General features: G+C 48.5%; 6 protein-coding genes across 6 annotated transcripts; 3 read left to right on the top strand and 3 right to left on the bottom strand.

The window, feature by feature from the left end:
- The first annotated feature begins 35 nt into the window (after positions 1–35).
- On the top strand, positions 36–3,441 carry DEU56DRAFT_895377 (Spb1 C-terminal domain-containing protein). The gene is made up of 10 exons (XM_041356385.1): positions 36–147; positions 202–362; positions 422–761; positions 813–1,136; positions 1,183–1,300; positions 1,354–1,449; positions 1,499–2,311; positions 2,361–2,478; positions 2,533–3,050; positions 3,099–3,441. The coding sequence occupies exons 1-10, from the start codon at positions 86–88 to the stop codon at positions 3,144–3,146; spliced, it is 2,598 nt and encodes an 865-aa protein (XP_041202185.1). The 5' UTR covers positions 36–85; the 3' UTR covers positions 3,147–3,441.
- DEU56DRAFT_140884 (uncharacterized protein) lies at positions 3,064–6,288 on the bottom strand. The gene is made up of 12 exons (XM_041344741.1): positions 5,487–6,288; positions 5,394–5,438; positions 5,207–5,343; positions 5,041–5,157; positions 4,921–4,992; positions 4,601–4,863; positions 4,475–4,549; positions 4,291–4,428; positions 3,853–4,236; positions 3,706–3,804; positions 3,422–3,647; positions 3,064–3,372 (listed from the first exon to the last, which is right to left on the bottom strand). Exons 1-12 carry the CDS (start codon positions 6,088–6,090, stop codon positions 3,262–3,264), a joined length of 2,271 nt encoding a protein of 756 aa, XP_041202184.1. The 5' UTR covers positions 6,091–6,288; the 3' UTR covers positions 3,064–3,261.
- On the bottom strand, positions 6,131–8,965 carry DEU56DRAFT_837860 (major facilitator superfamily domain-containing protein). The gene is made up of 16 exons (XM_041354858.1): positions 8,686–8,965; positions 8,314–8,629; positions 8,232–8,260; positions 8,106–8,181; positions 7,848–8,032; positions 7,713–7,794; positions 7,630–7,661; positions 7,403–7,580; positions 7,288–7,354; positions 7,220–7,235; positions 6,999–7,163; positions 6,857–6,951; positions 6,775–6,805; positions 6,664–6,719; positions 6,513–6,608; positions 6,131–6,461 (listed from the first exon to the last, which is right to left on the bottom strand). The coding sequence occupies exons 2-16, from the start codon at positions 8,564–8,566 to the stop codon at positions 6,242–6,244; spliced, it is 1,581 nt and encodes a 526-aa protein (XP_041202183.1). The 5' UTR covers positions 8,567–8,629; positions 8,686–8,965; the 3' UTR covers positions 6,131–6,241.
- Positions 8,966–9,035: 70 nt separating this feature from the next.
- Positions 9,036–11,804, top strand: DEU56DRAFT_895368 (translation initiation factor eIF-3b). Its single transcript, XM_041356384.1, has 8 exons — positions 9,036–9,177; positions 9,231–9,416; positions 9,469–9,646; positions 9,696–9,821; positions 9,870–10,550; positions 10,607–10,751; positions 10,801–10,959; positions 11,014–11,804. Exons 1-8 carry the CDS (start codon positions 9,107–9,109, stop codon positions 11,739–11,741), a joined length of 2,274 nt encoding a protein of 757 aa, XP_041202182.1. The 5' UTR covers positions 9,036–9,106; the 3' UTR covers positions 11,742–11,804.
- DEU56DRAFT_837849 (uncharacterized protein) lies at positions 11,805–13,995 on the top strand. Its single transcript, XM_041354857.1, has 4 exons — positions 11,805–12,148; positions 12,202–12,296; positions 12,348–12,382; positions 12,434–13,995. Exons 1-4 carry the CDS (start codon positions 12,079–12,081, stop codon positions 13,911–13,913), a joined length of 1,680 nt encoding a protein of 559 aa, XP_041202181.1. The 5' UTR covers positions 11,805–12,078; the 3' UTR covers positions 13,914–13,995.
- An 18-nt stretch (positions 13,996–14,013) lies between these two features.
- On the bottom strand, positions 14,014–15,693 carry DEU56DRAFT_747698 (uncharacterized protein; the record flags this gene model as incomplete). The annotated part of the gene is made up of 1 exon (XM_041349293.1): positions 14,014–15,693. A coding segment is annotated over one exon (1,680 nt), but the record flags the coding sequence as incomplete, so codon positions are not given.
- Between the last annotated feature and the right edge of the window lie 5 nt (positions 15,694–15,698).

Here is a 15,698-nt window from a genome sequence, read left to right as displayed (position 1 = left end):
AGTGTTATATTGCTACCGAACGTCTATTGCAAAAAAAACCATCTTCGTCCTTAGGATCTGGCTGTGTAACTGCTTGCAGCTAGCCATGGGTAAAGCACAGAAAAAGACAGGAAAGGGTCGGCTTGACAAGTATTACAAGCTTGCAAAGTACGCATTCCCTAGAAGATCAGAAAATCACATTATCTAACACATTGCATCTAGAGAACAGGGTTACCGTGCGCGGTCAGCCTTCAAGCTAATTCAATTGAACAAAAAATACACCTTCCTCGAATCAGCCCGATGCTGTATCGATTTGTGCGCGGCACCTGGAGGTTGGCTACAGGTTGCTAGCAAGTACATGCCTGCGAATAGTGTCATCGTCGGTGAGTGATTTACAGATACTTGAATATCCCTCTCTTAATTCTTTCATTTCACTCTGTAGGCGTGGACCTTGTACCAATTAAACCTATACCTCGTGTTGTCACGTTCGCTGCAGACATAACCACTACGCAGTGTCGTAACCTCATTCGTAGCGAGCTCAAGGATTGGAAGGCAGATGTTGTTCTTCATGATGGTGCACCGAACGTCGGTACTGCATGGGTGCAGGACGCATACAGCCAATCGGAGCTTGTGCTGATGAGTTTAAAACTTGCCGTGGATTTTCTCGTCAAAGGCGGGACGTTTGTCACCAAAGTTTTCCGAAGTGTCGACTACAACAATCTCATTTGGGTCTTCAACCAGTTATTTGGAAAGGTAGAAGCTACAAAACCCCCGTCATCTAGGTGTGTCTTTTTTTATTCTGGTAGTCGTTTTCATTATTTACATGGAGATAGAAATGTGTCTGCTGAGATTTTCGTAGTCTGCCGGGACTTCCTTGCACCCAAACACATCGATCCCAAGTTTCTGGACCCCAAACATGTTTTTAAGGACCTGTCTACTACTATTGCATCTGGTACAGACAAAGGTACCTCTGCAAACAATGCACAAGCAAATGTGTTTCAACCTGAAAAGAAGCGTCGGAAACGTGATGGTTACGATGACGGGGACTACCTTTTGTTCAAAAAGGCTACTGCAAGTGACTTCGTTCGGGGTGCTGACCCAATAGCTGTGCTCGGACTGGTCAACAAGATAACTTTTGAGTTGCAAGAGGAAAAAGAGTAAGATCATTTGTCCTCTGTCACGCTGTTTTGACATGTTCTTCAGGTGGTTGCAGCTTGATATCACTACTTCCGAAGTTCAGGCAAGCTGCGAGGATTTGAAGGTGCTCGGCAAGGGAGATTTTAAGAATCTGCTCAGGTGGCGGTCTGCACTTCGTCAAGAAGTCAGTGGTGCCATTTTGTATAACTTGCTACGGCCGCTCACATTTACCCACAGATCGGCTTAGACGTGAAGGCGAAGGACGCTCAGGATGTTATAGAAACTGTCGAGATCACCGATGAAGTTGATGAAGAGCAGCAGATTCGAGACGAGGTCTGTCTTCTGGGGCTATGGCGTTTTATCGTTCTGACTCTTGTATTAGCTCGAAAGATTGAACGTCGAGGCAGCTGCGCGTACCAAACGTGAACGTCGTCGTGCAAATGAGATTAAGACCAAGACAATTCAACGAATGCAGCTTCAAATGACCGCCCCATTAGATATCGGTCTCGAGCAAATCGACGCTTCACTAGGAATGGGCCAAGAAGACATTTTCGATTTGACGGGCACTGAAAGGCAGTTAAGAAACAAAGGTGGAATTGGGATTATACGGGTGGACGAAGACACGCCGGAGGATGAAGACGAAGATGAGTTGGCGGCAGTAGACGATGAAGAGGATGAGGTCCTCGATTCTGAGGAAGAAAGGCATCGAAAGGCATCACAACTTGAGGCAGAAATGGATGACCTATACGATGCTTACCGAGAGAAACAGCAGGAGCGCGACGGAAAATTCAAGGCCAGAGAAGCGAGAAAGAGGAACGGAATCCTGGAGGAATGGGGCGGAATTCAGGAAGGCGAGGATAGTGAAAGCGACGAGGAAGGCGGTTGGGATCAAATGGAGGCCGCAAAGGGGGGCGATGACGATTCCTCGGACGAAAGTGACAATGAGGAACCCGAGACACCAGGTCGAAAGAGGAGAAGACCTCAAGCAACAGAAATAAAGTCAAACAAGAAGGTCAAGCTCGTGACGAAGCTAGAGGAGCCAACTGCAGGCGGTCGTGCTTCCCAGGTATGGTTCAGCCAAGAGCTTTTTGGTGGTGTAGAAGGGCTTGATGATATAGAGGATGGTGAAGAAGGGGAGGATGTAGACATGACATCGGTGCAACATGATGGTGGCGAGGAAGAATGGCAGGATGATGTACGTCCCAAATCACTCATTTAAGTTCCATGCTCATGAAATCCCTTAGTCTGCTGTTTCATCGGATGGCGACTTTGAAGTTGTGCCCCAGCGGGACGACGATGACATTGAAATGTGGGACGCTGAGGGCGAAAATCAGGATGAGGCTAAGAAAGAACATATTGAAAGTTCGTGCAATGCCCACCTGACATTCTCGATAAACAGTCTGACCAATGTTCCAGAGTATGGCCTAACTACGGTGGAAGCTGTGTCCATTGCTCAGCGATTAGTAAATCGCCAAACTACCAAAACGCACCTTCTTAATGACGGATTCAACCGTTATTCTCTTAACGCAAAAGACGGCTTACCGTCGTGGTTCTTGGATGATGAGGGAAAACATTACAGGCCGAATATCCCCGTGACCAAGGAAGCTATTGCTGCTCTGCGAACACGTCAACGCGCACTGGATGCACGTCCAATCAAGAAGGTCGCAGAGGCCAAGGGGAGGAAGAAACTACGGGCAACACAGCGGCTAGAGAAGGCGATGAAAAAGGCAGAAGGTGTGAATGATACGTCAGACATGACCGAGCGCGAGAAGGCAAAGCAGATAGAGAAGCTTATGCGTAAAGGAACTGCCAAAGCAAACCAGAAAAAGGAAGCGAAAGTGGTGGTTGCGAAGGGTGCTCACAAGGGAGTCCAAGGGAGACCAAAAGGCGTCAAGGGGCGTTATGTTATGGTCGATGCAAGGATGAGAAAAGAGGTGAATCCTTCATGTCCGTCGATCTTGCAGAAACTTACTGTTAATCAGACACGCGCCAAAAAACGGAGAGACAAGGCAAACAAAAAGCGAAGATGAGGGTGACCAGTTTACCACTGTACCCCAATCGATTTCATGCAACGCCCATCTCATTCATCTCATCCATGACTTGAGAGCATCGATTATTGTGTTTAGTGTATACAAAGGTGGTAAGTTAAGGGACTGGGAGCAGACCCTGAGCAGGGATTGAAACGGTGCTGATAAGGTCACACGATGCGAGGAATCGAGTCCAAGCTTCACGACCTGCAGAATCATCAAGCGTCACCTAGTTCACGAATAAGCTCACCGTAAATTGAAATCGGATTGTCACACACCTGACAAGTTGTAAACTTCTGGTTGCTCTCCAAGTCCAACATGCTTTCTGTTATGACTCGCGCAGAAACAGACTGCTCCATGTTTCCACTAGCACCCGTTGACAGCTGAGTTGTCTCGGTAACCTTGCGCACACTTAAACTAGTCTGAAGGAAGTAGGTTCGACCGCGAAAGTTGAGTGTAGCTGGTGGCTGTGGTTGAATCGCTTCACGGTCTTGAGACGTTAAGCTGTCAATGATCGGACGGGTGAGACCAAGTTCGAAAAGTATGATTGAAAGAAGCGCACAAATGGCGAAGCTGCTTCGCATAATCAACAAGCAGCGGAGGTTGGTCACCTGCACAAACATTTGTATGTTCAAATACAGTGAATTGGACATCCATTGGACTATCCTAAAATTAGTTCATATCATACTAGACTTGAGAATTAACGAACCGATCAGGCATCATGACATCCAACGTGGATTCAACACCTTCGAGGCAGGTTGCTTCGGAAACGTCGACAACCACCTCTGGAGGATTCGGCTCTGCGTATGTCGAAGGTCCTTCTGAACCCTGCCAATATTCCAGGGAATATGAAGGGTTATGATTGATATCGAGTTCCGATGTAAAGTCACCAGCCAATCCGCGATCTGAGTCACCGTACTCAAGTCCTGCCGCTTTGGAGACAGCCGTATCTGACATCGAGAACTCCAATTCTAGTTTGATTAGTTGCTGATGAAGACTCTTCTCAAGCTGTGACTCTGGAAGCGTGCGATACAAAACGCGATGAATGACTTTTTGATTGGAAGGTGGTGAATTCAATAATGTAGCAGGGGGACTGGAAGCTCCGATTAGTACATAGTTGTAATGACTGTAGCATCAATAGACACACCTGGGAACGAATGCAAGTGGAGTATTTGAAGTGTGCAACCATTTGAGAATTTTTGATAACGTCCAATTTCCCTTTAATGGGGGACTAAGGACGCTATGTCCGGTCGGTGATACAGACCCAAGGATGATGTGTCCAAAGCTTGGGTGGTGTCAGAAACAGTGCCCTTGATCTAACGAGTACTTACGAGGCAGAGACAAGCCTTTCGTGACCATGGGTCATTGGAGCACTCAGGAGAAGTGCCTCAAGGTCTGTGGTTTCCCTTCGAGAAATCGTCAGTAGAAAACTCAGACTGACTTGGGAAAAAACTAACTCAGTTTTTGTTACCACTTTTCCTTGCCCTCCCGACAAGCCACCTGTCTTCGTTGTGTCTTCAATGGCAGCAGCACCGAGCCAATCTGCAACTCTGCGAACCCGGAAAGATCCACCTTTCACCATCGTCCAAGGTAATGACCGAGGAGAGAGGAAAGGGTAGACAGAGTACGTGTGCGGCATGAAGGAAGGCGCTACGGAATGCTCGAGCTTTGCCTTTGCTGGCACATAGCAAAGGAGGGGTGAAGAATTGTCACCTTGAGTCTAAGCCATCTATCAGTCCAGCATGATTACCACCATTCATATAATGAAGTAGCTAACCTCCGTTGAAGCACGGAGAGCAAGCCGTTTTGCAGCGTCCATTTTTTCTGTGTCTTTCGCACAAATCCTGATCTAAAGACATTTTTAATACTTGCTTGGATGACAGGCAATACAACCTGCCTTGCCCTTGTGACCAAGATTCTCCACATAAGCACCAGCAAGACGTGATATACGTTGGACCAGATCCTGACGAATAGGTCGTTTTGAAGGCAGCTCAACGATTTCATCAATGATACCCTCGGGGCAGGTGAGTTTTCTATCACTGGCATGAAGCTCGGCAACTTACCTTTTTCAATTCACTCAAATGCTCCGTGAGTCGTTTCATTTTGCCTCTCAATCCCTCCACTCGCAAGGCAAGTGGATTAGAAGCCAGTGAAATGTGGACGTTATACTGCATGGAAAGCTGTAGTAAGTCGGCACCATCTGGAGATTTGTCATTACAAATGGAATATCGTAACTTGAGTAGACTCTACCTTTCCCAAGAATGAGAAAGAGTTGACTGGGGTTGACAGAGAATGCTACGGAAGTCAGGTCAGCATGGGAACAGTATGCAGAACAAAACTAACTCTTGACGACAACCTCTGTCTTATCCCTCTGCCTTCTCTCGATTTCCTTCAGGGAGGGCCAGTTCCACTGCTTCTCCATAATGGATTCCGCATATTCCACTTTCCGTCTGGAGCTACGTGTCCATATAGGGTCGAGGTTATACAACTCTGTAAACTTCCGTAGCTGGTCCTTGCTGAAGGACCGACAGAGTGTGTCCAAGAGATTATTGTACTCTTCCGCATATTTAAAAGACTCCGGTGAGGAGTGTCTCTTAGGTCTGCAGCGCTCTATGTCATCCAAGGTTGGTTCCAAGCCAGCAGCGTGTATTGAGGCGAGGTAAAGGTCGACGCGAGTCGGCTCTAGCGGATTTCGAGACTGTGAGGGTGTTTCATTCTCAACCAGCAGCCCTGTCTTTGCTTCCCCAGGGGCTTGGGCCCGCTTTTGCGGCGTTGTCTTTGTTAACCCATTACTAGGTCCAGCAGATAGTGTTTCTGTCTGCTGAAGGTTGCTTGTTGGAACAATCGAGGTCGCTAACGCTGCCTGTGACGAGTAGAGTCTGTGACGCCGCCAACGTAGACACGATGAGCACAGAGAACGCGATGTCCGTAGTAGCGGATACGACATTCAAAAAAGAAAGCCCAGTGGTAGAAAACCAACTACTAGGTTCGCGTCGGAAGCATACATAGACCACGTGACTATACATTCATACTTAACACGAAAACACCCCTTAACACGAAAACACCGCTAACTTGAAGTAATAAATTCAAGTATGCCTTTAGAGCTCTTCAGCAGAACCAGCTTTAGCGATGTCGTGGTCTGCGAACATCCCCTTCTCATCACCCTCACCTACCTCGCCTTCCCAACCATTATCAGCGAGGTATTTCATGAATTTGGTGTCCTCTTCGGCAAGGTCAACCCCAGTCATGTCTGGGATGCAGAAATACGTGATCAGAACACCAGCTACGCCACAAATAGCGGCGATAATGAATGTCCATCTTCAAAGGCAGTTCAAGGAATGGATTCACATCGAGGAAAAGTTAACGCACTGTTTACCCAGGTTGTTCTGTATTGGAGTAAAAGCCTGAGTGCCAACGGCTGCTCCAGTCTTCCCAATGGCGGCAGATAGGCCGTAGCAGGTGCCGCTGTTAACTGGTCTGTACTTTACATCGGATAACCTATTTGCCATTAATGACGTACCGGATCGGAGTCGCATATGACTCGGAGCTCGTTAGACCCAGCATATCACCGGGTCCCTAAGGGATGAAATTTGAGATAAAACGTCGCTGGCTCATAAGATTGCACAGATACCATGTTTCCGACCGATTGCATAAGCCCATAGCTATGGGAAGCTGTCAATGAGAGACAAGCGGGATCAAATGAAATAGCCCACAAAATGACGAATAATGGTATAATTTTCGTTATCTTGTTGTAAGCCAGTCCAATGATTAGGCCAAACAAGAGGTATCCAGAGAAGCCGAGCATCATCTAGATACAAATCGGTGTGCGCTCATGATCAAAGTGGCATTGCCCACCGTGTTTCTTCGACCCAGTCTATTACAGAGATAGGCACCCGCAAAAACACCAGGGAGGGCGATTACTCCGAGAAGAAGTTGCCATTCTGCCGTCTGCTTTATATCGCCGTTGTGGATAACGCTTGAGATAATGGTACCCGAGAAGACACCGTTAGGGAATGTGACCTGAGCGAGAAAAATGTGAGAGTTTGCGAAAAGCACAATCGTTACATCTGGCTCACAAAATCGTAAAGGAACCTGGTTCTAGGATGAGACACTAACAAGTTCTTTTGATCCGAGCACGACTCACCAAGCCCCACAAGTTCCAATCAGCTCTCGCCAATAACGCTTGAATACAAGTGCATATGGTACGTGACCTAAAATCAAATTGAAAACAAAGGATATCAAAGCAAACTTGTGCATACGTTTGATGGCACCCTTGCGGTACAGCTTCGAGCTCAGCATCCGAAGACGGAAGAAAAATACAGTCAAGGGGAGCAATATGCCAATTCCAAAGCACACGCGCCAGACGGTCTCAAGATGATTCTCTCCAGCAGCCGATAGGACAATCAGAAACACCGATACAGCGAGGGGGCCGCCAAACTAATTCAGATTGTTGAGATTTCCGTTAAAACAGCATGAGCATACGCACAGATAGAACAAAGTTTGTGACCATGATGAAGACTGTTCACTTCTTAAGGCCATACATACTTCGGATAAATGATACAAACTAACCTGGACCGCGATTGTTCAGTGCCGTCTCGTTCGCAGCTTCGCTAGCACTCGTGGAAGAAGCAGGATATTCACCACCAACGCCCTAACAAAACTGAGAATGAAGAATGTAGCATGTAGCATGGAAAAAATACATACAATACCCGTGATGCCTCGAGCGAAAGTCAAGAACCAAAACAATCCCTGAGCACTTCCATGGGCACCGTGAGCCGCAGTACCAAGGGTAGCACCAACGACAATCAGTAAGGTTGTTGAGACAAGGGCGACTTTGCGTCCCACTCTGTCGCAAATCAAACCCACAAATATCTGACCAATTACAGCACCTTTTGAATTTCGAAATTAGTATGTGCAGCCTGAGGCAGCAGGCGTCACGTTCCTACTAGCACTACCGCTCACCAACTAGCAAGGCATTCGAGACCCGAGTGGACACAATAGATGTGTAGTCTTTTGGGTATAATTGCTTGAAGATTACCTAGAAGATCAAGTCAGGAACTTTCTTATGACTGCATGACGCTGACGAACGTTGCTCATCGTCATCAGATTATTTTGGTCTGCGATAAATCAGGTGACTAGCTGTTATCTGCGGTCTAAAGCCAAAACCTACAACCGTCACTGATCAAACCAAAACCCGCGGCCAGGATGGTGAAATATGCACTGAGCGACTCTTTTTTATTGAGGTCATGTGCTGTGGCCTTTAGTTCCGCTTCGTAGGTCCTTGCAGTGACCTTGCGAAGGTCACCAGCCTTCCTTTCCTTCTCATCAATGGAATTGACATCTTTCTCGACAGACATGCTGAGGATGCCTGGAAGATAATAAGTTGGTGGGAGAGATATGAAGCTTAAGGTCCCGCGGCTCATTTCGTAGAGCGATCATTTTATAAGTGGATACACGTGCTACAATAGTGAAGCTCTGGAAGATCACTGTAAGTCACATATTTAGCGCGCTCAACGCTTGGCATGAATCACAATGCACATACATCCTAAATCAGGATGGTCATAGGCCTGTCAGAGGCCTGAACGCCCCAATCAATTGTGTCAATGGGAACATATAGAACGTGTCTCGTAGATGTGCATTCGTCCAGAGCACGTTTGTGCCTCCAGGTGCAAATTGCACTAGCACTCCAAGATCGACTGTGCTGCCTTGCTCAGAGTATGAACAGTGAACAATCAACCGAAACCATCATTGATGGCCGCTGCCTGAGGCCTGAGGCACCATAAGTATAAAGATCTGAAAGGATCCGATTTTTTGAAATGTCAAGCTAGCTAAGATGAGGCTCAATGATTCAACCAGTTAACGTTATCGTAATTATGTAATTCACGCAAGCAAGGATACTCCGCTTAAACTTTATTTTTCTGAAGGCAGACTTCGTTGCCGACGAGAACAGCGAGCACGACAAAATGGCCAGTCCTAACGGCACTTCGCACAACCCTATCGATGATGAACTTGATTTTTCAGACATCGAAGACAAGTGCGGACTTCTTGCACTTTCAATTGAACTTCCACTTATTTTCTCCCGCTTAGATACCGAGTGGACTTTGACGATGGCTTCGACAGTGTAATAGTGGTCGACGGCGTGCCTGTCATCGACAAGTCTAAGCTCGACAAGTTACTCGCAAAGATTTCCAAGGAGTTTTCCAGAAGAGGGGCTGTGATAAAGCCTGATGACATTTTCGTACCATGGGACGACAATGCAGGAAAAACTAAAGGGTACGCTCGCCCTAGCCCTTCTGTTAGACTTCTGAGACCTAAAGTATGGTAGCTTTGTCTTTGTTGACCTTGGGAACCCAGATGCGGCTGCCTTTGCGGCCAGCGCAATGAACGGACATCCCTTTGACACCAAGCACACTTTCCGTATCAATCGATTCACCGACATTGAGCGCTATGCCAACATTGACGAGACATACATCGAACCCGCGGTAGAGGAATACCGTCCAAAGGTTTGGCCTCTCTACCTCGATCAAGACATCGGACTCACCCTTGCTAAAGGAACATCTTCGGGCATGGCTCGCTGATTCTCAAGGACGTGATCAGTACGTGACTTACCGGGGTGATGACGTAGAAATCCACTGGCACGGGAAGCCCTCGCAATGTGAAGTTGCCTATGCGAAAAAGGCATGTGCCCGTCCCGGTCATCATTGCATCCACTAAATATCTTGACAGAATTGGACAGAACTCTACGCCTCATGGTCACCCCTTGGTACATACTTCGCTACACTTTTTCGCCAGGGTGTCCGCCTATGGGGTGGACCATCATGGGAACCCCAGCATCGGTTTGCGCACCCTCTCGTCAAGTTGATTGATTTTTCTCCATGCGAAAATTACCTCGTCACTTGGTCACATGATCCTATCTCAGTCCCTGCCAACCTCCCTCAAGGCCCTGAATTCTTTTCTCCCGAGGACGAGGGTAATAACATTGCCGTCTGGGATATCAAATCCGGTCAACTACTTCGCACGTTTCCCACCGCGGCTTACGAGAACGAGGATCCAGCGATGAAAAAACAAATGCAGTGGCCTGCATTAAAGTGGAGTTCCGATGATAAGTTCGTCGCTCGTGTAACACCAGGGCAGCAGATCAGTGTCTACGAGTTACCAACCATGGGTCTTCACGACAAAAAGAGTCTAAAAATTGAGGGGGTTGTTGACTTTGAATGGTGCCCTCACGGAGATAAGGACAAAGAAGACGTGGAGAAGACCGTGAAAGCCGAGAAAGGTGCCAAGAAAAGGGAGAACATGCTTGCTTACTGGACGCCTGAAGTTGCCAATCAACCTGCGCGAGTGACTCTCATTAGTTTCCCGACTCGCACTGTGCTACGACAAAAGAACTTATTCAATGTCACAGAGGTTGGTGTTGTCCATCTTTTCTGTGATTGGTCCTTTATTGAAGATCAATGTTATAGTGTAAGCTTCATTGGCAAAACCAGGGTGACTTCCTTTGTGTCAAGGTTGACCGTCATACGAAGACCAAGAAATCTATTTTCTGCAATCTGGAGATTTTCCGAGTCCGCGAGAAAGACTATCCCGTTGAAGTTGTCGAGTTGAAAGGTACAGAAACCCCTGACCTTGCTGGATCGTTCACTCATATGTCATATAGACACAGTGACGGACTTCTCTTGGGAGCCTAAAGGGGAACGATTTGCTATTGTGTCAAGCAATGATCCAAACCTCGGTAACCCTGGGCCTGGAATTACAATAAAAACCGACATTGGCTTCTACCAGCTGGATCGTGCCAAGAATGATTTCAAACTGCTACGTACGTCCTGTTAACATTGGTCGGGCTTTGTCTTTCAACTTTTTGTATACACAGGCACACTTACATCAAGGACTAGTAACACGATACGTTGGTCTCCTCGAGGCAGACATGTAGTTCTTGCGACAGTTGGTTCATCGACGAAGTCCGAACTCGAGTTCTGGGACCTCGATTTCAGCACCGAAGAACGCCGAGAAGGCCAAAACGTAAAAGAAGAATGGGGCAGCGGCATTCAACAACTTGGTTCTGCCGATCATTATGGTGTAACTGATGTGGAGTGGGATCCAAGTGGGCGATACTTGGCTACCAGTGCAAGCGCATGGAGGCACACGGTCTGTCACACTTGGCTAGTAATGTGCTGTGCTCATTGTTTCTGTGTTACACAGCTCGAAAACGGCTACGCTATTTGGGACTTCCGGGGACAAGAATTAGAAAAGCACATCCTTGATCGCTTCAAGCAATTCATCTGGAGACCGCGGCCCCGCAGTCTCCTTACAAAGGAGCAACAGCGGCTGATTCGCAAGAATCTGCGGGAGTACAGCCGTGCGTTCGACGAGGAAGACGCTGCGGAGGAAAGCAATGTCAGTGCTGAGCTTATCGCTCATCGTAAGCGCCTCCTTGACGAATGGAACGCATGGCGCGCGCGGTGCAAGCGGGATATCATAGAAGAGAAGCGGAGTCGGGGACAAAAACTCAATGGCGAACACCACGAAGAGGAAAAGGAAGAGATTGAGGAGTGGGTTGATGAGGTTATTGAGCAAACCGAGGAGGAGGTCGTAGAGTGATTGCTCCGTTGTTGAGGTTGTATTTAGTCGCATGCATACACGTTGTTTTCCCATGCCCTAGTCAGTTATCTTCGTCCATGGGGTTGTCCAAAGGCGGTGTTCCGTCGAGGGTTCTGTGTTACCATTCAATTGGGTTCTTCTCGGAATCGTCCACCGAGAAACCGATCCAGTATCTAATCTAACATTCAATTCTTCCTCGAGCTTGACTCTGACGCTAAGCACAAGTTCTGTTCGATATCGGACAAAAACGCTTAGAATTAATATCCTCCCCTCTCCCATCCTCTTCAGCCATCTGCTTGACGACCCCTTGTCATTCGGCTGGCGCTCATTTTCAAGCATGGTACCTATAGGACCGTCCCCCGTGTCACTGGCAGCCTCTTCCTCGAACGCCACGCTATGGGCAACAGGTAAGCTTGATCTGTGATTGTGAGCTACATCGTCCCAACGAAACCATTTGTAGCCTCAAAGGAGTGGGTGATCCCAGCTAAACCCAAGCCCGGGCGAAAGCCCAAGAAGGAGAGTTCTGCAGGCCCTCCAGCACCGAAGGATGATGAAGCAAGTATTTCACTATTTCAGTGCGCTTCATATTGTTGACAGTGATTGCAGGACTCGGAGTCCGCAGGTAGGCGTGTTCAAAATAGGTGAGGAGTTAAGTAGTCTTCTGTGATACAGTATGCTTAATCCTATTTCAGAGCCGCCCAACGTGCCTTTCGCGAGCGCAAGCAGTCCCAGCTTGCTGAGCTACAAGCTCGCCTTCACTCTTACGAACAGGGAGAGATAGAACGTAATGTCGCACTCCAGAACATTGCGAAGAAAATGAAGGACGAGAACGAGGAGCTCCGAAAGGAGAATCAAATGCTGAAGGAAAAAATCGCTCGTCTCGAGTGGGATGCAGAGTCAAATGATGGAGACAGAAAGAGGAATAGGGAGAATGTTGGGGTCGTGTCACCTAGCATGTCTCCCGAGCGATCTCTTCGCAACAGCAACAAGCGAGCGAAGATGGATGCCGAGGCGACCGACTCCCCACAGGGCCTTCATTTTGCCTCTTATAGCCCTCCATCCACTTCAATGGCTTCCTCTCCTGATGACGGAACCGCCCCCAGCTTCTCCTCGACAGGCCACGAAAGTCGTTCAGGACTTTTTCCCACACCCCCACCATCACTCACACACATGCTCAACTACCCTCCGTCAGAGCCTGTCCCAGCACTAGATCCTCAAGATCCAGAGGATTCTTTCCGATGTGTATTGTGTACTCCAGAGGTTCCTTGCGTTTGCAGGGAAATGGCCATGCAGCAAGCCGCCACTGACACTAATTTAAGCCACATGTCACTCAAACCGGAACATGATCATCCTGCCATCATGTCACCTATGGATCAACCCGCGCCGCTTGGAGCACCTACGTCTTCGCAAATGAACATTCTCGAGAACCTCCCGGCATACCAAGCGCCTGTACCGATACGTCGAAGAACGCAGGGTCAGACCATAAACCCAGTCTTCTCTGTGACTCCAATTTCAGTCCCATCGTCATCCGCCAAATGTTCAGGTGACCCTGCTAATTGCTTGGCATGTTCGGACGACGCTTTCGGCAAGGCGTTCTGCCAGGCAATTGGGCACTCCGTCAATTCGACATCACCATGCATCGACTGCCCTGTACGAACTAACCAATCCGACAAGATTGTCGTTGGTGGTTGCTGTGGTGACATTACGAAGTGCGGGTCTTGTGGCATAGCACCTATGATTTCGTCCACGAATCCTCCTCGCGCTGACACGTCGATACCGACCGACGATGCTTGGCGTCAGCTCAAGTCGCACCCAAATGTCGCGTTCGCAGATCTGTCACTATTAGCTGAAGTGGTTGCTCGTAGATCCAAGTGCACAGGCTCACGGGTGGTATTATCCCCGGCGCCAGGATCCATCACACCTGAACGTAGCGCACCCATGGCAGGATACTCTCGTCAGGGTGGATCCACAGCACCAGATCATCATTCGGTGCTACTGACGGATCCACATGAGCGGTACCATCAAAAGCAAAGAGAGCAGTCCTCGCCACCAAGGCTTGTTCCGCAAGAGGTGTTGATCGAGTGTGGACGTCGAAGAATGCGGGAGGTGAATGCAGATGGTGTCAGAGAAGCACTCCGACTGCTAGATGCTAAGTTTGCACATGCTCGCTAGGGTCTCTTCATCTCATATCTCATTTTATGGATATTCTGTATGCAGTATGTATTAATCGCGTTGCGTTATGAACATCCCAACTTGTATAAACGAGTGGTTCCTATTCCTCTTTATGTGGATACCCAACTTGTCTATCAATCCCACCGGAGAGTGGGCGGGACCCCGTCCACTGCTCAAATCGCATCCACTCTGTTTTGATCGCTCTCATCTTCCAGTACAGCAGCCGTTGCTGACGCTTGGACAATTTGTGTCTCCCATGCTCCGGGTTCAAACTATGGGAGCGAAACGTCACGGCTAGTGTGCGGAGAGTGGCGTGTTCCAGCTCGGGAGGAAACGGCTGAATTTGAGCCCACATTTCGCGTAGCACCCGTCTTGCTACTGAATATGCTCCCACAGCAAAATATGCGTGGGCAACTGCGTCGATGGAGGGTACATCGGGAACAATACCAGCACGAATCATTGCACGGAAAGCCCGCATAGCTTCCTCCGGTTTTCCCCGGCGACCATAGCCGTTGACGAGAATGGTGTACATTATTGCATTCGGCTGGATGCCAGCCTCAAGTGCATCTCGAAGCACCTGTTTAGCGCCTCGGATGTCACCCATCTTCGCATACCCGTCCATGAGCGTTGAATAATGGTGGATGGTTGGGTGAAGCCCTTGATCCAACATGTTTCGAAAAACAGTTTGAGAGGGCCCCATGTCAGACCTAGCAACCGCTTCATGTTTCAACCTTAGTGCAATGGTCGCACGATCGCTTTGAATGGCCTGCCGGGAAACAGACTGTAGGATCGGTCTGAACCAGGATTTCAACCGTGAACGACGAGGAAGTTTGAGACCGGCGGTAGGATGATAGTGCTCGGTGGTGTCCAGAATAGGTCCCTCGGGAGACTTGGTGTTGTACTTGCGCTTCTTAGAGAACTTGGCGGCAGTCGCGTCCCACCCGCAACTGTGAAATATGAATTTCTCGCGACGAAGGATGCTCCGCAGGATGATGTGGATGTGTCGGATGGTGGGTCGAAGCGAAGGTGATGAAAATGAACGAAGCACGCGTATCAATTGACGTGGACTAGATCCTTGTGCTCGTTCAAGGAAATTCATAAGAATTTCTACTGTGTGACTATCGGGACTAATCCCAACGGCACGCATCGTGCGCAAGATATCTCGCATCGCTTTGAGACCCATGACGTCAAGTAATCCACTCATTAGTGCATTGAATATATGCGCCGTCAAGGGAACATCCTGGACGTCAACCGGGAGTGTTGTTAGCGGCTGCACCTGCATCATGCTACAGAAGGTCCCAGCAGCAGCAGGAGATCGCATATCCAGCATCACTGCAACAACGCTAAGGGCTTCGCGACTATGACCTGCAGCCAGATATCCTCGAATGAGCGCTGCTAGAATGTGGGGATCTGGATGGACACCAGCCCGTTTCATGTGGTCTAGGAGTTTGAGCATGCGAAAAAGTTTGCCTTCTCTTGCCATGTAGTGCAATAGAATCGAGAAAGTAACGGCATTGGGCTTTACAGCGGGGGTGTCTATGGGGGTGCGCGTTGACAAGGAATCGGGGGGTTGCTCGCCAGCGAGCTCGGTGGTACTGCCAGATCCCGTGGGATCTCGACCACGTCCACCAGGAAGATCGAATGCTAGCATAAAACGTGTTGCAGCTTTTTCGTCTCTCGAGTCTAGAAGCTGTTGCACGATACTGTTGAGAACAACGGTAGATAGCCGCCCATCTAAATCGCCCAAACCCTCGAAGGCACGGATTTGCACTTTCAAATCTACTC

The sequence above is a fragment of the Suillus clintonianus genome, assembly GCF_016758775.1.
Source record: "Suillus clintonianus strain FC179 chromosome Unknown DEU56scaffold_145, whole genome shotgun sequence".
Classification (NCBI taxonomy): Eukaryota; Fungi; Basidiomycota; class Agaricomycetes; order Boletales; family Suillaceae; genus Suillus; species Suillus clintonianus.
The sequence above is the reverse complement of the archived record's forward strand: the minus strand, read 5'-3'. Positions and strand labels throughout refer to the sequence as shown.

Coding starts and splice junctions, on each gene's coding strand:
- DEU56DRAFT_895377 (XM_041356385.1), top strand. CDS start 86: ATGGGTAAAGCACAGAAAAAGACAGGAAAGGGTCGGCTTGACAAGTAT. Junction 363..421: donor TGCGAATAGTGTCATCGTCG/GTGAGTGATTTA, acceptor TTCACTCTGTAG/GCGTGGACCTTGTACCAATT. Junction 2,479..2,532: donor TAAGAAAGAACATATTGAAA/GTTCGTGCAATG, acceptor CCAATGTTCCAG/AGTATGGCCTAACTACGGTG.
- DEU56DRAFT_837849 (XM_041354857.1), top strand. CDS start 12,079: ATGGTACCTATAGGACCGTCCCCCGTGTCACTGGCAGCCTCTTCCTCG. Junction 12,149..12,201: donor CGCCACGCTATGGGCAACAG/GTAAGCTTGATC, acceptor AACCATTTGTAG/CCTCAAAGGAGTGGGTGATC. Junction 12,297..12,347: donor CAGCACCGAAGGATGATGAA/GCAAGTATTTCA, acceptor CAGTGATTGCAG/GACTCGGAGTCCGCAGGTAG.
- DEU56DRAFT_140884 (XM_041344741.1), bottom strand. CDS start 6,090: ATGTCGTATCCGCTACTACGGACATCGCGTTCTCTGTGCTCATCGTGT. Junction 5,344..5,393: donor CTTTCTCATTCTTGGGAAAG/GTAGAGTCTACT, acceptor ACAAATCTCCAG/ATGGTGCCGACTTACTACAG. Junction 4,550..4,600: donor AAAGTGGTAACAAAAACTGA/GTTAGTTTTTTC, acceptor GATTTCTCGAAG/GGAAACCACAGACCTTGAGG.
- DEU56DRAFT_837860 (XM_041354858.1), bottom strand. CDS start 8,566: ATGAGCCGCGGGACCTTAAGCTTCATATCTCTCCCACCAACTTATTAT. Junction 7,355..7,402: donor CCGCAAGGGTGCCATCAAAC/GTATGCACAAGT, acceptor ATTTGATTTTAG/GTCACGTACCATATGCACTT. Junction 6,952..6,998: donor GACTGGGTCGAAGAAACACG/GTGGGCAATGCC, acceptor ATTTGTATCTAG/ATGATGCTCGGCTTCTCTGG.
- DEU56DRAFT_895368 (XM_041356384.1), top strand. CDS start 9,107: ATGGCCAGTCCTAACGGCACTTCGCACAACCCTATCGATGATGAACTT. Junction 10,551..10,606: donor ACTTATTCAATGTCACAGAG/GTTGGTGTTGTC, acceptor TCAATGTTATAG/TGTAAGCTTCATTGGCAAAA. Junction 10,752..10,800: donor TGAAGTTGTCGAGTTGAAAG/GTACAGAAACCC, acceptor TATGTCATATAG/ACACAGTGACGGACTTCTCT.